The 20,676-nt window shown below is 43.5% G+C and overlaps 1 protein-coding gene across 1 annotated transcript in view; it reads left to right on the forward strand.

Annotated features, from left to right (window-relative positions):
- ARHGAP35 (Rho GTPase activating protein 35) overlaps window positions 1–20,676 on the forward strand; it is a 78,758-nt gene that overhangs the window by 33,718 nt on the left and 24,364 nt on the right. Inside the window, exon 3 of the mRNA XM_066638403.1 lies at window positions 14,323–14,467. Within this exon, the coding sequence (XP_066494500.1) occupies window positions 14,323–14,467 (145 nt within the window). The remainder of the gene's footprint in view (window positions 1–14,322; window positions 14,468–20,676) is intronic.

The following is a 20,676-nucleotide window of genomic DNA, read 5'->3' on the forward strand; positions in this document are numbered from 1 at the left end:
GTCCCCTTGCCAGCAGGGTATACTTCTCTTCATTGGCATTAGAGTCCTGTTCCTAGAAGGGGGGAGGAAAGCACACAAAGGCAGACTGAACTGGTAAAACCCCCTTTTTCATTTTGAGGAAGCTTGAGTAATAGGTTCTAGCATTCTTGTCTTTTGCCTTTAAAAAAAATACTTATTTCAAAACTGTGTTACAGTTCAATACAGAAGCCCTCCTATTTACAAAGAGGTTATGTTCCAGGGCCTGTTAAGTCATTTTGTTCTACAGTGCAGATTCACTGTTCTTGCTGATGAACAGGCTTGAGCATCCCTTTTAAAGACAGGAAGACTTGCAGTGGTGACCCAGCAAGAGAATGGCTAGTTAATTTCCCCAGAAAGCAGCAATGGCTGGATTGAAATCCCCCAGGGCCTCTTGCAATACATCCAGAGGCAGAAGCCCCAACCTGCCACATTAGTAAATTGAAAGTATGTAAGTAGGGGAGTTTGTGTACAATTGAAGGTAAGAATAGAATACCCTAACACCTCTTCTTAGAAACCTGTACTCTGTCCTGAATCCCATGATGATTGCAGACTAGGAGACCAAATCTTCACTGGAGTGTGATTATCATTGACTGTTCCCTTTCAGTGTGGAACAGTGAGAAGGGTGTGGACCTCTTTATGTTCTTGCCCATCTGAAGACTAAACACAAATTGTGTTGGGAATATACATGCAGTATTTGGGGATGGGGGTGGGGTGGGGAGGAAGATGCTTTAAGAGGCTGGAAGAAGGGGTGGTGCTAAACAGCAACGTAGCCAGCAGAGGGAGCCCAAGTTAACTGCCAGACAAAATTACAAAGGCTTAATGATGATACAAGAACAATTAAATAAATTGAAAGCTTTTGTTAATTTCAAGCTCTGTTGGAAGTGCAGGGAGAGAATCTCAGATACTTGCTTAATAGAAAAAGGCAAAAAAAAAAAAAAAAGAGGGAAGAACTGCTAAGGCTTTATGGAATAAATAATGAAGCAGAAATTCAGTATTTGGTGGGTTCCCACTTCTAAGCATTGTGCCCAGTCTGGAGCTGCTGATATGACAACAGATAGCTTTCTCCATGGGTCTTTGAAGTAAAGAATGTTGTTCTCATTGTTCCTGTCAGCTGTGTCTAGCTGGCCCGTCTTCCGTGCTTGCATATTCCTGAATCACACTTGTGGCCTCCGCAGCAGTAACTGCCCACCAGTGTACTAGGCAAGCCAAGCTGTAACACAATTGCAGTCCTGCCCTCTCACAGTTGCTTGTAGCTTCAGCAGCAGTGACTGTTTTGTGCAGTTCCACCAGTGGTAATAGCAGGCAGATTTGCTGTTAAGGGTGAGGATCAAATAAGGATAGGGCAGGCATATATTTTAGAAGAATAATACTGTCTCTCTTTGAGGTTGGTGGAGCTCTGTCTTTCTTGAAACTACAGGCATTCCCTTCTGCCATTTACTTCACCCCCAGTTATCTATTTTGCTTGATACCTACTTTGCTAAGTTTCAGGTTGTTCTGGGGTTCATGTTTACCTGGAACCCATCCCTTCTAATCTGGAAGGTCTTTCCTTACAATCAGGTTCTGTTCAGAGTGCTTTCTGTATTCAAAATGGTAAGGGAAAATAACACTCTGTACATGCTTAGGGTTACCAGTGATTGAAGTTTTGGCATTGACTTCTACTTAATTTTTCTGTTTTTACGGTTCTAAAGGATAGGGTTGCCTCAAGTTGCAGTGCTATTTCTTTTAGATTCAGCAATTAAAAACTGCTCATTGACTATATAATATACTGAAATAGAGGTTGAGGCAGGAGGTAGAGTAAGCTTAGAAGACAACTTGAATTGAAAATAATTTAAGGAATGCTGATGTTAAAGGGGTTTGACTAAGCTTTGCAATTGTCTTATGGGCAAATTCTGAGGTGTCTTGAATTCTGTCTTCAGAGATAGCTTTCAAATCCTGCACATTATTTTCCTGACATCTCGTTTGATAGCAGAGCTTGATGCATGGCAGATTTTATTACTTGTCTGCCTTCCAGTGAACTGACAAAGCAGAAATTATAGATTGTTTACCGGGACAAAGCATATGTGATTCCTGCATTCAGGGAAGCGATGCGGTGGTGGAGATGATAGGAGGGGGCTCCAGACTGGAGGTTTGGCTTGTTCTCCAGCAGCCTAATTGGTTCCTCAAACTTTATCCCAGTTTGAGGAACCAGTATACATCTAGTGATGTGATCATGCACATTGTTCCCTAGGCAGGAGAGGTTTTGCAAGTGCCCTTCTCACTTGTTTACATACCTGGACACTCACGTCGGGCCAGAGCCTCTCAACTCTGCACTGGCAAAATAGTCAGCGCAGACTTGAGTAGCCCCATTGCAGGTCCTGTGCCTTTACACAGGGGAAGGTGCCTTTACACAGGGGAAGGGGACAACTGTCCCCTTCCCCCGAGGAGACACCAGTGGCTGCCCAGTGCATAGAATGCAGCAGCAGTCGTTTTGGTGCCACTGCTCCTCTGGGCAGGTCAGGATTGGGCTGTAAATGAGGAGTGGCCAACCATGGCATGAATGCCACTAGTGGCACACAGACACTTTCCAAGTGGCACACACAGCAGACCCAGTCTGTTTCCCCCCATCTGTGACTTGGGCAAAGCCCAAATGTGTAAACTGACTCAGTCATGAAAGCTGCCGCCGAGCCAGGGCTAGCACAGGCCAGTTGCCCACATTTAAGGCATGCTGGGGCACTACTTCTCTAGTCCAGTGTTTGGTGTAGCAGAGTCAGATGACAGCTGCCAGAGTCCAGCTGCTGCCAAAGGCAAGCAGAACAGGCTCCACCCCTTCTTGACTGACAGCGTGGGGCATTCCAGCTGAGCCAGCAAGGATGCTGCCACCGTCAAGCAGCACAAGGGGGCAGGACACGGGAGTGGGAGGGCAGGACCCTTGTAGGTGAGGGACAGAAGGGGGTGGGAGGGGTGTTATGGAGTGTCACATTCAAGATATCTATGTAAAAAGTGGCCTGTAGCATGCTGTAGGTTGAATGCCCCTGGCTTAAATCAACCGTTGCTTGCAATTCTGTTATGTCACTTCTCAGATGCCTGTATCAGGGATTTCTGCTTGCTTCTGTCCCATTGATTTTTTTCATGATAAATCTCTTCCCCCTTTTAATTGCGTTTCGAGACTGAAAGTTTAATAGCTGATTCAGCACATGGTCCAAGTCAATTGTGTATGGAAACAGTGGCTTAATATGCTGTTGGTTTTTGCTTAAGTGCAACAGAAGAATCCTAATAGTGCATTTTAACCATGGGCTGTGAACCTCTTAATCTGGTGGGTCACTCTGACTCCACCTACGGATGAGTGAAGAATGTTACCAAATGTGCACGCCTTCAAAATAAATCAATTGATCTTTGCCCAGGTCATTGTTGGGGAGGGCCCATAGTTACAAATCACCATTGGCACTAATTGATTCTCATGTTTGCAGTCTCATTAGAAACCAAGTACAGAATGAACCCCTGCTTGGCAGTGCATTTCCTTAAAGAAACTCAATGTACCAGTTTGGAGAAAATGAAAGTCCAGAACCTTTTCAATATCTAGCTCAGGGGTGTCAAACATAAGCCCGCAGGCCAAATACAGCCCCCGGGAGCAATTTTTATCTGGCCACTGTTATAAGTGAGCTCTCCCAGCATAAGATTGGGCTCTCTCATGTCTTGAAAATATGATTTACCCATTTTCCATCTTTTGCAGCTAATGAGTTTCTATATGAAAACAAAGTGCTTATTTCTCACCATCACCTGCTTAATGACATCACTTCCTGCTTAATGATGTCACTTGCATTCCTCAGCAGGCACCATGAATGCTAACTTCGGCCCACTGTATGAAACGGATTTGACATCCTTGATCTAGCTGCTGCATTCACTTATTGGAGAAAATTTAGCTAAGAATATTCCTCTATTGAGAAGCATTTATTTGTCTTCCTCCTCTACTTCTGGCCTGTTTGCCATCTGTTTCTCCTGTAGGTGTCTGCTGAGTAAAGAAAATCTGAAAATGTGACATTTTAATTTGGGGGTATGAAGATTACTTCATGCCGTCCTATTCCAGCTGACAATTTTGTTCTGCAAACTGGGTAAGGCTGCTTGCAAAGGTTTTGTTTGTTTCAAAAACTTTTCACAAGCCACCAAAAATTGGCTCACAGCCCACTGGTGGGTCCTGACTCACAGTTTAGGAAACACTGATTTAAACTTTTCCCCAGTAGTTTTGCTTGCAATCTTTAGTAATTAAGCATCCTAAGTCCCTTCCCTGTGTCTGAATGAATGAGCTGAAAGTTTTGCATTATGTGAAACAAGTGCTGAGGTACCTTTGTCTGTGCAGTTCTTTTGTTCCAAGATTACTTTGCCGGTTTTGTCCTTAAACATATCAGGCCTCTGTTTTTGGGCTGCTGTGTTTATGGCAACACTGAATACTGCAGCTTGTATTATTCTTTAAAGTTTGAGTTTTCTCTGTGATTCAGTCCAGCTGAGTTGACTTTTCCCCTAAGCTCGTTGGGTGGCTTTCAAAGAAGCCAAGAAACCTAAATATTATGGGTGTTAATGAGTTCTGAGGTGTTCCCTTCTCTCACCTTCCTTTGTTATCCTGACCTTGTCAAATGACATTTTTGAAAAGCAGGAATGGTTATATTACTTTCTTTGTGGTCTGTGCAGATCCCATAGCATAAAATCAAATTGTGGTTTTAGAAGAATCCAAAATGCCCTTAGCTTGTTGCAGAAGCTGTGTTCACACAAACAGGGACAGTATATTAGGTGCTGTCATCCTTATGATATGTTCATGTGTTTAATGTGTGCAGACAACCAAAAACAGACAGAAGAAGATCTGAGGCACGGGGAGCTTGTGCTTCATGTGCACCTCACTTGGTTTCTGCTTAATGGCTGAGAAATACATAAGAGAACTGGGGCTTGAGGCATAGCCTTCCTGGAGGAGCTAAATACTATTTCTGTTTTGGTGGTAATTTACATATAAGGGAGTTCTTTGTGCCTTGCAAATGCTTAGTGGGGACTTGATATAATTGCTTCATTAATAAGGAATGTCCACATACAGACTAGGAAGGTTTCTAGATGGTGCTCTGGGGAGCAATAACTTTTTGTTTTGAGAGATAACTGTTAGAGGACCTTCAGATTCCCAGATAAATTACATCAAATTTCAGATCTTACCCACACTTTGTGTTTGCCCCTTCCTTTCCATCACTGAGCCGGTTCCTGCTTCCTTTCCTATCCCCCTTTTGCGAAGTAGGAATTTCGATGAAGGAGATAACGGTGAAGTACTGTTTCCCACTAAGCAAATGGTAATACTCGGGTCCCTGACTGCATGAGAAGCCGGTTAGCTGGTCTTTATATGCCATTTTCCTGATGGTCGTGAGCCAGGAAATCGGAGTCCTGAGACAGAACCCAAATGAGCCTATAGCACTTTTATCAATTATGCATAGCATTTTCTGTAGTCTGTTTTGAGGCACCTGCAGTGCTTACAGAAGCTGAGCATAGATACTGGAAGGCCTGTCCACCCTTCAGAGACCAAGCTCCTTGTGGAAATGAGCGTGTGAGTGTGCAGAGCAGTTCTGCGATTAGGCAACTGTAGATGCAGTTCTTTGAATTGCTTTCCTTAAACATGGCTGCTTGTGGGTGGCCCAGCTCATACACTCTCAACCTAGCGTGAACGTGTGTGTGTGTGTGGGGTGTACAGAGGATTTCTTACTATTCCCTCCCAGATATGAATTAGCTGGGCTAAGTGAAGCTGGATGTTGAAATGGTGCTTTTTGCTCTTCTCTGAGTTCCTGCTGCTACTGCTGTGTAACACTTTAATGGCTCCCTAACGGCACGCACATGCCTGGCTGAGGGCAACAGGCGGTGCCACTAGACATCTGGCAAGCGCTGAAGTGATGGCATTTCCAGCAGGAATCTTTGCTCTTAACCCCTTAGGTAACTGAAGCCTCAGTCAGGGCTCTGATGATTACATCCACATAGTGGTGTCATGTGAGTGACATGTTGGTAGTTGGTTGGCTGGGGCCTCAAAACCAGCAACCTACCTATAGACTGAGAGAGATTTTAGGGCAGTAGAGGACATTTTGCTTCTTGTCTAATGTGTGTTCAGTTTAGTTACGTTTACCTGAGTTTACTTTGTTTCTCCCTGCTGTACAGTTAAGTGTAGTAAAACATGTTTTGACATACCTTCCAGTGACTACTGTAGTATTTTTGCCATGCTGCCTTGTGTTTTGGTTAAGGGTAGGGCTCAAAGGAGATTGTGTTTGGTACCTTATGCTGGCTCTGTGAGGGGTTCTGATCAGGCAGTTTTCATTCCTGGTTTAATGTTCTCTGTCATGCTTACTAGCACATTCTGGCCAAGCACATTCTCCTGGGGTCCTGAGTCTGTTTTTTCATATTGCCACCCTCTGCATAAGAGCTGCCTGCAGGTCTGATTCTGGTTTATAGTTTTCTTCCAGCTCTTCTGTTGGTGAACAGAGTTGCCAGTTGTTTAAGACTCCTGTTCTTGTCCCTTGATGTTGCATCCTACTTACTTACCTTTAAGAAGTCTTGGTAAATTCATAACTTCAAGATTTGTATTTGGCTTCCCTCCTGCTGTGGTCTGCATCATTAAAATGATTTACAGCTTGAAAGCTTTTCAGTGGTTGGAGGCATCACAATTTTACTTTCTATTCTCATTTCAGCAATAGATTTTTTTTTTTAATTGACATGCTGGCTGCAAATCACCAGTCCTTTTAAAAAAGCTGCTTCTTTGTTGTGTCGTAAGGCCATGATCAATCCTGTTTGTATTACCTGCTGAATTTATGTTTAGTGGTGAAACTTCTGTAGCAATAGGCATTCCATCAGGGCATTACTGCAGGGGGCTTTCTGAAGAGCATTTAGGCTGAGCTTGTTTCCTCTAACCTTGAAACATATGTTAATGTTCTGTAACACATGAATAAAAACGCCTTTGAGATCTTACCAACCCAGGTAATTACAAACCAGTCTCTAATCTGATATGGTTTGCGTGCTTGGTGGTGATTCAACTCCAAGCTTTCCTGGGTAATGCTGAGGGTCTGGATCCTTATCACCCTGAATTTCTACCCACTCTTGAGTCTGAAATGGTCTTTGTACTGGTGGGTGACCTATGCCAGGACATCTATGGGGGGGGGATCCCTGTGGGTTATGTTGGACCATTCAGCATCTTTGGGGTACCATTAACCATGAGCTCCTTCTGGGTCACCTGACTGGATTTGATGTTGGAGGTGTGCCATTTTGCAGTGGCCCTGCGCCACCCTGGAGTGTAAGTCTTGGAAGGTGGTGCTGGGAGGCTATTTGACCCTTTGAGCTATGGAGGTTCCTTAAAGTTCCTTATCTCCCACAGTATTTGACATCTACAAGAAACAGTTGGGAACGGTTATCCAAGTGTGTGGGCTGAGGTGTCAGCAGTGTTTTGATGGCGCCTACTTTTCCATCTGTTCCTAGGAAGGAATTGGAGGTTGTCTGTGGGCATCTGAACATGGTGATAGCCTGCATGTGGGCTAATATGCTAAGACTAAATTCAGACAAGACAGAGTTGTTGCTGGTCAGTGGGAGAGCTGGCTTGGATATGGCTGTTCTGGGGGAGATTGACTCCCCTTCAAGATCAGGCTTGCAGTTTGGCTGTGCTTCTGGATCCACCTTACTCCTGGATGGTCAGGTGGCAGCCATGACTAGGAGCACTTTGGCAGTTCTTCAGCTTGAGCTGTAACTGCACCCCTTTTCTGAAGAAGGCAACTGGCCAACTAAGTGTAAAGTATGCCTTAGTTACAAGCTATGTTGGGCTGCTGCAGTGTGCTTTGCATGGGCTACCCATGAAGAGTGGCTGGAAGCTTCAGCTGCTGTGTAATGCTGCAGCACAGGTTCTTAGTGGGAACCCCTGCATGGGGAGCATGTTACTCCTAGCTTGACTCATCTTTATTGGCTACTATTGTGCCTCCAGACTCAATTCATACCATCTTTTAAAACCCTTATTAGCCTGGACCTAGGATATTTAAAAGACCACCTCTCTCGCCACCTGAATCTGCCTGTCTACTTTGTTCAGATAATTGGGCGGGGGGGGGGGAAGGGACTTGTGACAGGGCCTTTTCAGTTATGACCCCCAGGCTTTGGAAATCAATTTGGCCCCTTCGTTGTGCTCTCTTGTTGCCAGGTAAAAACTTTTTGTTCAGGCAGACATGTTAAGTTTCTCATCCTGCTAACCTTGTGTTTTCCTGTTCTGGGCTATAGAGCTGTCTGTTGGGGATGTGTACAGCCTGCATTGGCAGTGGGTTAGAAACACAGCCCTATCCTAACCAACTTTCTAGTGCCATTGCAATCGTGCCAATGCAGTCAGGCCAATGGGGAGAGCTGCATTCTGCAGTTGGGGTGTAGTCACCCCAACATACTCTTCAAGGTAAGTGACATTCTTCCCTTACCTCAGAACTGCTCTGTGGCTGCATTGGCACTGGAAAGTTGGTTAGGATTAGACTGTCAGTCTTGTATGTATGTCCCTTCCAGTTCTATGAGTCTGTGTTCTTAGTACTGGTTTATAGTTCAGTAAAGTTGGTTTGGGATTGGTTTTATATGTAAAGTTTTCATTGTTGTATTTTAAAATATTGAAAATTGCTTTGGGGGTCTCAGAAAGACATGATATAAATGCCTGGATAAAATAAGTAAATTAAATCTACTGTGAGGGTCTTAACTGTGTAAACCTCTCTGAATTTCTTTTGTTGAAAAGCAGTATATAAAATTAATAACTACTTCTGGAGCAAAAAGCATGTGGTAAACTGTCATTAATTTTCTTTAGCTTTTGAAGGGATTTAAATGTGTTGCATGTTTTGTTAGAATATTCCATTCTGGTTATATTTTTATTAGGGCCAACTAAATAAATGCAAAATGTTAAACAAGCTTCAGAGTTCTCCAGAATTCTTCAGCAGGCTAAATGTTAAACAGAAGGGGAATGGGGTTGACGGGGCATGGTATAAAGAGCTGTATTTTCAATCTTCACCTTTCCAGAAGCCCTGAGTGTAAACTGAGACCCAGTTTAACACCTAGTAAGGTTAATCTGCACTGAGCCTGCTTAATTGTACTTCAAGATAGTTGCAAACTGCAGGCTTGGGAGTCTCATAACATAACATAAGAACATAAGAACAGCCCCACTGGATCAGGCCATAGGCCCATCTAGTCCAGCTTCCTGTATCTCACAGCGGCCCACCAAATGCCCCAGGGAGCACACCAGATAACAAGAGACCTCATCCTGGTGCTCTCCCCTACATCTGGCATTCTGACTTAACCCATTCCTAAAATCAGGAGGTTGCGCATACACATCATGGCTTGTACCCCATAATGGATTTTTCCTCCAGAAACTCATCCAATCCACTTTTAAAGGCGTCTAGGCTAGACGCCAGCACCACATCCTGTGGCAAGGAGTTCCACAGACTGACCACGCGCTGAGTAAAGAAATATTTTCTTTTGTCTGTCCTAACCCGCCCAACACTCAATTTTAGTGGATGTCCCCTGGTTCTGGTATTATGTGAGAGTGTAAAGAGCATCTCCCTATCCACTCTGTCCATCCCCTGCATAATTTTGTATGTCTCAATCATGTCCCCCCTCAAGCGTCTCTTTTCTAGGCTGAAGAGGCCCAAACGCCGTAGCCTTTCCTCATAAGGAAGGTGCCCCAGCCCCGTAATCAGCTTAGTCGCTCTCTTTTGCACCTTCTCCATTTCCACTATGTCTTTTTTGAGATGCGGCGACCAGAACTGGACACAATACTCCAGGTGTGGCCTTACCATCGATTTGTACAACGGCATTATAATATTAGCCGTTTTGTTCTCAATACCCTTCCTAATGATCCCAAGCATAGAATTGGCCTTCTTCACTGCCGCCGCACATTGGGTCGACACTTTCATCGACCTGTCCACCACCACCCCAAGATCTCTCTCCTGATCTGTCACAGACAGCTCAGAACCCATCAGCCTATATCTAAAGTTTTGATTTTTTGCCCCAATGTGCATGACTTTACACTTACTGACATTGAAGCGCATCTGCCATTTTGCTGCCCATTCTGCCAGTCTGGAGAGATCCTTCTGGAGCTCCTCACAATCACTTCTGGTCTTTACCACTCGGAAAAGTTTGGTGTCGTCTGCAAACTTAGCCACTTCACTGCTCAACCCTGTCTCCAGGTCATTTATGAAGAGGTTGAAAAGCACCGGTCCCAGGACAGATCCTTGGGGCACACCGCTTTTCACCTCTCTCCATTGTGAAAATTGCCCATTGACACCCACTCTCTGCTTCCTGGCCTCCAACCAGTTCTCAATCCACGAGAGGACCTGTCCTCTAATTCCCTGACTGTGGAGTTTTTTCAGTAGCCTTTGGTGAGGGACCGTGTCAAACGCCTTCTGAAAGTCCAGATATATAATGTCCACGGGTTCTCCCGCATCCACATGCCTGTTGACCTTTTCAAAGAATTCTATAAGGTTTGTGAGGCAAGACTTACCCTTACAGAAGCCATGCTGACTCTCCCTCAGCAAGGCCTGTTTGTCTATGTGTTTTGAGATCCTATCTTTGATGAGGCATTCCACCATCTTACCCGGTATGGATGTTAGGCTGACCGGCCTATAGTTTCCCGGGTCCCCCCTCTTTCCCTTTTTAAAAATAGGCGTGACATTTGCTATCCTCCAATCTTCTGGCACCGTGGCCGTTTTGAGGGACAAGTTGCATACCTTAGTCAAGAGATCTGCAACTTCATTCTTCAATTCCTTAATAACCCTTGGGTGTATGCCATCAGGGCCCGGTGACTTATTGATCTTTAATTTATCAATGAGGTCTGAAACATCTTCTCTTTTAACCTCTATCTGACTTAACTCCTCGGTCAGGAGGGGCCGTTCGGGCAGCGGTATCTGCCCGAGGTCTTCTGCCGTGAAGACAGATGCAAAGAACTCATTTAATTTCTCTGCCATCTCTAAGTCTCCTTTTATCTCCCCTTTCCCTCCCTCACCATATAATGCCCATATAATGCTCATATAATGCCCTTTATGCTTTATTTGGTTTCTTCTAATAAAGATCTTGCCAGGAGGTGACTTCTTGATTTTTTTTTTCCTCATGGACCAACATGACTACAGTGTTTTTGTTCTGTTACATTAATAATAGCAGTAAATATTCCCAAATATTAAAAGTACAACTGGTGGTGTTTCTCACCTGTGTACCAAGTGTAGAGAAAAAAACCATATTATATTGGAATGACCTGCCAGGTGCACTTGGACTGCTGAATGGTTTGTCCTCTAAGAAGGGAGAGAGTTTTGGCCTCTTGACTGTTTAGTTTCTGTTGTTTGGTTTATTTCCTTAATATAATGTCTGGTGCTTTTGGCAAAAAAGCCCTGTTCTGTCACTTTTGTGCGAAAATAACCTGTCGTGCACCCAGCCTGTTGTAAACCAGTATTGTTCTAAGTATTCTCCAGCCTCCAGTACTCTAGAGGAGGAAGTAGTATGGAAACAGACTAAACAGGAAGTGATTTCTTTCAGTTAGAAATAGGGCATAAACAATGGAGGGTGGGAGGGGGGGAGAGGTTTCCTGGGGTCACATGATTCAACAGATGTGCTCAAGAGAAGCTACTGGCTAAGAGCAAGTTAATCTCTTCTTTTGAGCTCAAAATAACAGGACACCTGCCCTTGTACAACTCTGTCAGGCTGGAAGCCTCCTTGCAGTTGAGTCATGCACCACATATTGTGACTTTTCAATTGCTGCCGCATGTCCACCTTCCATGAGGTTTCCTGCCAACTACCTCATCCAGAGGGAATGTTGTGAAGTACTGTTTTTGAGATAAAGCGATCATTTAAAAGTCCCGTCCCGTCCCCCCCGGTGTTTTTATCTTATACCTGACACTAATAGATATGCAAGGTCTTTTTAAAAAATCTACATACAGTATATTGATTCCTGAGAAACCGATATCAATAACCTCCAGACCCACATTTGATCAGAGCTCGACCCCATCCCTCATTCCTGTTGACCCAATCCCTTATTCCTGTTGTACGCAGAAATCTGAAAAAACATCTTCTTAAATACCAGAAGTATTGTTGGGCAGATTCCAGAGTAAGGAGCTATTCATGAGGTACTCTACAGGTACAGATACTCTACGTGTTAACCTGTGCTCTCAGTTCTGTAAATCTATAAGCAGTGAAAATACCCTTTGTGTCCAGCTGTTAGAATTGGGCACAGCAAAAAGAGGAGCTGCTTAGTTTCTGAAACTCAGATTTACAGAAGAAAATTAGTCCTGGGAAAGTCAATGCAGAAACCTGCTGATACTTTGGTACTGTGTACCTCTGGACAGAGAAAGTATAGGTAATGACCTGAATTCCACTGTCATCCCACTGAGCAAGAGTCGACAACCTACAGCCCGCCACCACCTATAGCCGCTTCCAGGAGCTTAGCAACCCAGAAGTTCAGATCATCCAGCTTATGTGGAGCTGGACTTGGGAGGCTTTACCTCCCTCCCAATTTGCCGTGTACCAGACAAGGAATGACAGAGCCATCAACCCAAGCTCACTGAGTCCCTGGGCCGCTACATCCAATTTGCATCCCATCCAGTCTGCCACATGCGGGTCAGGGAATGGCAGAGCCTGAGCAAGCAGCCCATCTTTCAAGCTGAGCTCCCTGCAGCTTCTTCCAGGAGCTCAGCAACCCAGAAGTTCAGTAATGATGTGTTGATGCCATTGCTGAACATTTCGTCCCTTTGCCTGGAAAGGACGACCTCTGCACTAGAGCCATGAACAAGGCATCTACCATACTTCTTAAACTTTGCAAAGTGAATGTATGAGAGGATAAACAAAGGCTGAAAATATCCTGCCTGTTTGCCAAGAATTAAAAAACAAACACTGGAAATGTTTTAAGTCCTGTACATTGTTGGTATCTAAAAAATGAGATATTTGGCTCCTAGAAACTGGAAATATTTTTACAGCCCTGAAGGGAACCATAGAATTTCAAGATGGTGTTTGTTTTAGCTGCAGAGACTCTTGGTGTAGATCTCCTGGAGAAGTGGCTTTCATGAATATATGAACATGCCTTATACTAAGTCAGATCATTGGTCTTTCTAGCTTAGTATTGCCTTGGGTAGTGGTGGACATCCTAGGCTAGTCAGTGGGCCACAGTGTTGAAATTGGGCGTGGGTACCATCTCAGGACTACCATGGGGGAATCTTGCAACCATCTTACATGTACATTGATGAACAAAGTGACTTGCAGGCCACACACTGAGCACTGATACCTCACATGTGGCTTATAGTCCACCATAGGTTGTCCACCACTAGTCTACTCAGACAGAAAAAAGTCTTTTCTAGTCCGTACTGGAGGTGCCAAGCACTGCACTTGGGGCCTGCATACAAAGTATGTGCTTTGCTACTGCTAAGCAGTGGCTCGGTTCAGGCATGTGCTGAGGTGGCTGCTAGTCATCTCACCCTTCCCATTCCCCCCACCCTTAAAATATTTCATTTGGTTGTCTAGTTTTGCTGCTTGTTTCTGATTTCCTCCTCATGTAGGATAGATTTTTTTCTTGGTGTTCAAAATAACTTGCAAGTGCCCATGCTACCTCTTGAAGGATCACTCTGACCATCTTTTGTGAATCCTTGCTTAGAATGAAACTGTATCTTGACCTGCTGTGTTATGCCCTTGCCTGCGTGCTCTAGGCTGTGCTTGTCATATTGTTATTTGGGAATAGATTGGCTCCCACCAAAACAATCCTTGTTTATTTGCTGTTCTTTATCTGCTGTGGAAAGAAAATACCTGTTGGCTTCATAGCATTATTTTCCAAGTGAATGCAGTAGAATTTGTGACCTTGAATCTTACTCTGGAGGAGAAGGTGCAGAAGTAGGATTTTGTTGGACTTGTTTGTTTTGCTACATGTTTAATCTCCTGTGTGAATGGTGTTGCACATTCGAACCTTTTTCGTTACGACAATCCATTGTGTGTTGCATTTGCTGTGATGGATGGTCATCCTAACTAGTCACTCAGAGATCTTTCATTTATAAGATTGTTTTTCCTATCATAATTGTGTATGCATTGTGTTCCACTTACCTAGTGATAACAAGCAAAGCTTTATAGCAAATTGAGCCCATAATTGTCTTCAAAAGTAGTATTTCTGTTTGATTGGCCACAAACTATTTGGAAGGAAAATCTGGCCATTTCTTGCCTTGTCAGTCTCTCCAGTATTATTTTAGGCCACTTGGTTGCTTTTTTGAAGTTTCGTTACATCAAGTGCTTCGTTATTTATACACTTATACGGTTCTGACATTTTAAACTTTGATATGTTCTTTTTGACAGAAACCAAAGCCTAAGCCTCGGCCATCTATCACGAAGACGACATGGGAGAGCAACTATTTTGGGGTGCCTTTATCCACTGTAGTGACTCCAGAGAAACCCATTCCCATTTTTATTGAGAGATGTATTGAGTACATTGAAGCAACAGGTAAGATATTTGTATAGCAAAAGAGCCCTTAAACATCAAAACCATGGGTGAGACAAAATTGTTTGGTTAGCTAGTCTGTTGTTGTTCTGACACAGAGGTATATGTGTGACTGGGTCTTTTAGTTCAACATTGCTGTAACTATTGATAAAATGCTACCTCATTTGTGCCTTATGATATGGGTAAAATGAACCAGTATCAGTTGCCTAGAAAAATTGGTTTTTACTATCATGATAGTCATGACTGACTTTTCAAAAGAAATGTTACAGACACAGAACTTTGGCGTACTATTACACATTTCTCAATATGTCCTTTTCTTATCTGAATTGCCTATTGTTTTTAAAAGGTTAAAGGACATACTCCATAAGCAGATTAGCATCTACAGAGAAGAAAAGCAGTTTATTGTTTCAACATTGTTTGTAGGATACGCCTGCTGTGCTCTGGAGGCTTTTAACAACACCATCCATGCCTGAGCAGCCTATAGATAATTAACATGCTGTTTTATTTTACTTTCTATTATACCAAAGATTCAGAAAAAACTAATCTTTATTTTAAATCCTCTTCTTTTGGGTGCTGCCAAAACACAACTCGCTTTATCCTGAATAGGTAGCAAAGTACTATAATCACCTGATAGTACCTGTAGGTATTTATCAAATGTAGAACATCCATGCCCAATTCTGCTGAATGCTTTGTGAAGACAAATCCTTTTCTAGAATATAGGATTGCTTTCTGATGAACTCTAATCTATGCAGTTATGTCCTGACACGGCTGCAAGACCATTTTTTATCTAGAATGGAAAGCAGTGGAGTGCTACTCAATGCAGCTCAGGGAGAGGGAGAAACTTTTGATTCCTTTAAGTGGCATTCTACTTCCAGCTGTGCCTGCTCAATTTCTGTATCTACGAAGTTAGGGGTACAGTGTGGGGAAGTTTGATTTTGCTCCTGTGATCTTGAATTTTGTACTTCTTTTCCCTTAGCCACTTGATTTGGGGTCCCTTTCAGTAATTTTGCTTTCAGTAAAATTGGGTTTTGCTTTGAAGTACTGAATATGAGAAAAGTACCCCTCTTTGGTCTGAAGGGCGTTTGGGGCAGTTGAAACAAAAGAGATTCCTCATATGGTGAAATTGATGTCTTTTGTTCTTGACTACCCAAAAAGATATTATTTTTGCCTGTGCAAATTGCTTATGGCAATGCAGATAGAAGCGGTTCTTCAGCAGAACCAGGGTGCATCTGCCTTGTAAAGCTTCTGAGCAGTGTGTGGGAGGCCTAGGCTACATGATGCGGTTATCCTAACTCTTGAGGATCCTAACATACAGGGAGGTTGGTGTGATTTTTTAAATTGCTTGAATGGAACTGTGAAGCTCTGTGAAGGGAGGTAGTGATCAAAACAGTTACAGTATCAAGCAGTTAGCAACAGTCCCTTTTCCCTTGCTGTCTGCTTCATTTTTCTTATTGGTCACACTGGGATTTACTCAGAAATTAGTGGTCCATCCACTAGAACTAGGAAACCTGGGCAGAAGGAAACTGTTTTGAGAGAGTTCCTCTCCCAGGTTAAAGATATCTGGGGGAAATCCAGATATTTCCTCAATTTGTTGAAAGAACAAATTGGTAGTGATCTTGTGGATATGTGCAGCCTGCTCCCTCCTGAGAGATCCAGACAAGTATACCAGTACCTGTAAAAAGTTCAGTGAGTTGATTAAAAGACTGAAGGGATAAAGCAATGGGGTGGGGATGTAAAGAATCAAAACAAGGCATGGATCAAAAAGCAAACAGAAGTGAGAAGGAGAGGTATTGGCAGAGGTTGGCAAGAAAACTATAAGAACAACCCTTCTGGATCAGGCTGACAGCCTGTCTTAGTCCAGTATCCTGTGACCCACTTCCATGACTGTGGAGCAGCATGTCCATATTCTTGATCTTGGCTCCTGTGTGTCTTCTGCTGTTCTTAGATAATCATTAAGAGGATTTTGGAAGAATATATTTAGTTTTTGGAATTGCTATGTTAGAACTATAAACACAAAAGGTTTGATCACCTTACCAGCAGATTATTATCTTTTAAAACATTTTTGCCCTGCCATTCTTGCTTCCAGGGTAATTTAAGGTGGCTTGCACTCTTAACAGAGTATAATAAAAGCTAAAACAACTCAAAATACTAAGGTATTGACTGAAGTGCCCAGGATATGTTTGTAGATTTCTTGACATAGCATGACTTCAAATTGGGGTGTTCTATAGATCAATCCCTGGTGCCTTCCCCGAGTGTTAAATATTGGGAAAACTTTAGGTGTTTGCCTTGTGCACCGCAACTATATCTGTTTTTTGCGAACTCCTCCTGCCAGTGTGAGATCAGAAGGATGATTCCATGTTACATGGAAATCTGTTTCCTTCAGTTGCTTTTTAACATAATTGGTGGTAATATATTCAGACAGCACTGTATAAATAGCTGTGAGGTTGTGTTTATTGCTTCTGAATCTTGCTGTCCCAGTGGGGTGAGAAATCTGGCAAGATAGTACCACAGAGCACTCTCTTCTAATGCAGAAATTTCTTTAACTATGTAGAAGTAGGGACCAACCTTGACAGCTTTTGTCGTCAGGATTCCAGACAAGGGTGAAAGACAGTTGAATCAGAGCAGAGGCTGGAGAAAATATTTTTATTCTTAGGTGTCTTCTCCATATTTGTTGGGAGGCAGCGTAGATTTCTTGACTAGCAAGCAGTTAGGGTTGCATCACTGCCATGACGGATCCTTCTCATTGAGAAACCCCAACAAGCAACTTCAGGATTACAGTGGTGCCTCGCATAACGAAATTAATTCGTTCCGCACGTCCTTTCGTTATGCGAGTTTTTCGTTTTGCGAAGCGCTTTTTCCCATAGGAATGCATTGAAATTTAATTAATGCGTTCCTATGGACAAGAAAAGTCAGAACAAAGCCAAATTTGGTTTACAAAGTGTTTATTAAGTGCTCTTTAAAGGCATACATATTGTACTGAGGATTTCAAAAACGGGGGGATGCTGAGTGGGGAGCTTGAAGGCTGTAATCCCGTGCACACTTTCCTGGGAGCAAGCACAATGGGACTTACTTACATAAACTGACATGAAGATCCTCCCCTTACTAGGGTGAAAGGGATCATAAACTCACATGAAGATCCTCCCCTTACTAGGGTGAAGGGGATCATAAACTGACATGAAGATCCTCCCCTTACTAGGGTGAAGGGGATCATAAACTGGCATGAAGATTCTCCCCTTACTAGGGTGAACGGGATCATAAACTGGCATGAAGATCCTCCCCTTACTAGGGTGAATGGGATCATAAACTGGCATGAAGATCCCCCCTTATTAGGGTGAACGGGATCATAAACTGACATGAAGATCCCCCCTTACTAGGGTGAACGGGATCATAAAGTGGCATGAAGATCCTCCCCTTACTAGGGTGAACGGGATCATAAACTGGCATGAAGATCCTCCCCTTACTAGGGTGAACGGGATCATAAACTGACATGAAGATCCTCCCCTTACTAGAGTGAACGGGATCATAAACTGACATGAAGATCCCCCCTTACTAGGGTGAACGGGATCATAAACCGGCATGAAGATCCTCCCATTACTAGGGTGAAGGGGATCATAAACTGACATGAAGATCCCCCCCTTAAAACAAACCAAAACAAACCCCCCAAAAAAATTCGTCTTGCAAAGCATGGGTCATAAAAATTTGTTGTGCGAGTCACCAGAAATTGCAAAACGCTTTCGTTCTGCGAGTTTTTCGGTGCACGAGGCATTCGTTACGCGAGGTACCACTGTATTGAGAAATAAATGGTAAAATTGTGTAAACATGGAAGGGCTGACAACCTTTTTCAACCTGAGTCATGGCTAAAAATGGAATTGCTGCTCTTCAGCAATGGCTCGAACCAAATTTGCTAGTTTCAAATTCTATCTCTTCTCTTCTCAGGAGAGAAGTCCACCAAACTTCACTCCTCATCAGCTCACCTCTTTATTGCATCAATAATTGACGTAATGTTTCTAACTGTGGAAGTTCAAACAGAATACGGTTTCTTTTTATCCCTCATAGCAGTAGTAGGTAAAAGTTGGATAACATCTGTGGACTGTTTTAATATTTAATTATTTGCCAGGCTGAGTCCTAAGAGAAATCCTTCCATCCCTAGAATAAATGGGATGCCTGAGGGGGGACATGATTGAGACATACAAAATTATGCAGGGGATGGACAGAGTGGATAGGGAGATGCTCTTTACACTCTCACATAACACCAGAACCAGGGGACATCCACTAAAATTGAGTGTTGGGAGAGTTAGAACAGACAAAAGAAAATATTTCAAAATATTTACTCAGTGTGTGGTTGGTCTGTGGAACTCCTTGCCACATGATGTGGTGACGGCATCTGGCCTGGACGCCTTTAAAAGGGGATTGGACAAGTTTCTGGAGGAAAAAGCCATTACGGGGTACAAGCCATGATGTGTGTGCGCAACCTCCTGATTTTGGAGGTGGGCTATGTCAGAAGGCCAGATGCAAGGGAGGGCACCAGGATGAGGTCTCTTGTTGTCTGGTGTGCTCCCTGGGGCATTTGGTGGGCCTCTGTGGGATACAGGAAGCTGGACTAGATGGGCCTATGGCCTGATCCAGTGGGGCTGTTCTTATGTTCTTAAATGCTTGGTGAACATTGGGGCTAAAACAGTAAATCAGGCTTTGTAAACAAAAGATCTGCTTTTTTATTTGCAGAAAAAAATAAGAATGTCAGCTTAGCTACAGTGTGGATGAAATTGTTTAGCTGTCTTGACTAGTCCCTACTTCCTCCCTGCAAGGAGGACATTTGGCTGTGGTTTCACGTTGTGGTATGAGTGGTATTTGCCTTGGTTTTGTGTGGTTACATGTTGAAACAACTCATTCCCCAGTGATTGGAATACTGCTTTGTTAATCCAACAGTTTGCAAGCAAAGTTGCTACTTTCTTAATCATTGCTAATAACCCAGATGTTCCTGTGAGGGGAAAAAAGATCAGCAAGCACTCTTGTTAGTGCAGTGGTGAAAAGCACAGGGATACTTATCTTAGCAGGTGCATTTCAGTCTATAGAACTGTCACCAGTAAGAGAAAGAGTGTCTCTGTTATGGGGAAATAGGCCTTTCAGTGGCGATCTGGGCCCCTGTGCCACCCAGGGCCAGGACTACAAGATGCCCCCCAGTCACATCCTGTGGCCTTCTGAGGGCCTAAAACATCACTTATGGTTTCCTCTGGAGTCCTTTGAAGGCCTTCTGAGGGCTGAAAAGGCCATGTGCAGCCTCTCTGGTCCTTAAAATGCCTCCGGAGGAGAAGGCAGCATGGGGCATGGATGGCACCACTGCCCTTGCAGGCATGGCGCCCTGGGGCATTTGCCCCCCTTGGCCCTCCCAGTTACCCCAATGAGGCCTTTCACTGAGAACGTTTAAAGCTGGGGTTGCGGATCTGTGGCTGCTGTAGATAAAATTGTGTGCTCATTCAGGCCTCTCTCTTTAGCCCAAGCTATTTTCTGCAATGGCCTAAGAGTATTTGGGTTTGAGTTACACAAAATAAGTAGTTCTGACATTTCAGTTTCACCGTTCTAATGGGATAAATGTGCAGAGTGCTTTTGTGTGGGCACACATGTTTGAAAAATATGAGGGTATCTCTTCTGAAAGTGTTCCATCCACCCCCACTCCAAGAGGTTAAGAGACTTAAATTAGATTCATAATTGCAGGCTGCCTGCTGTCTTATTTTATTATTTATTGATTGATTTAAGGAATTTTTACCCTGCTTTTCCTGTGCAGAAGCAAATGCCCAAGGTGGCTTACAAAGCTTTACAATCAAGTACAAGGTATCACAACAAGAAAAAAATCAAACAGGGCATTAAAACATTAATTTTAACATCGCATGGTGAAAAACAATAGCAAAAAGAGAGCAAAAAAATTTAAGGGAAAAAGAGAAATGCACTCACTGAGCCAATGGGGAACCGATGAGTCCAGGGAGGGAGTTAAGTCACCAAAGTATATCAGAGAAACAGAGAGCAAAATCCAGTCAGCAACTAAATGCCTGACCAAACAGGTATGTTTTCAGCCTTTGCTGAAAAACCATCAGAGAGGGAGTTGTTTTCAGTTCCCCCTGCGAGAGCATTCCATTGTTGTGGTGCCACCACAGAGAAGGCTTGCCTCTGAGCTGCCACCCCTCTCATCCATTTAGGTTATGAATACAAAGAACACC

This window comes from Tiliqua scincoides, chromosome 10 (assembly GCF_035046505.1).
Source record: "Tiliqua scincoides isolate rTilSci1 chromosome 10, rTilSci1.hap2, whole genome shotgun sequence".
Classification (NCBI taxonomy): Eukaryota; Metazoa; Chordata; class Lepidosauria; order Squamata; family Scincidae; genus Tiliqua; species Tiliqua scincoides.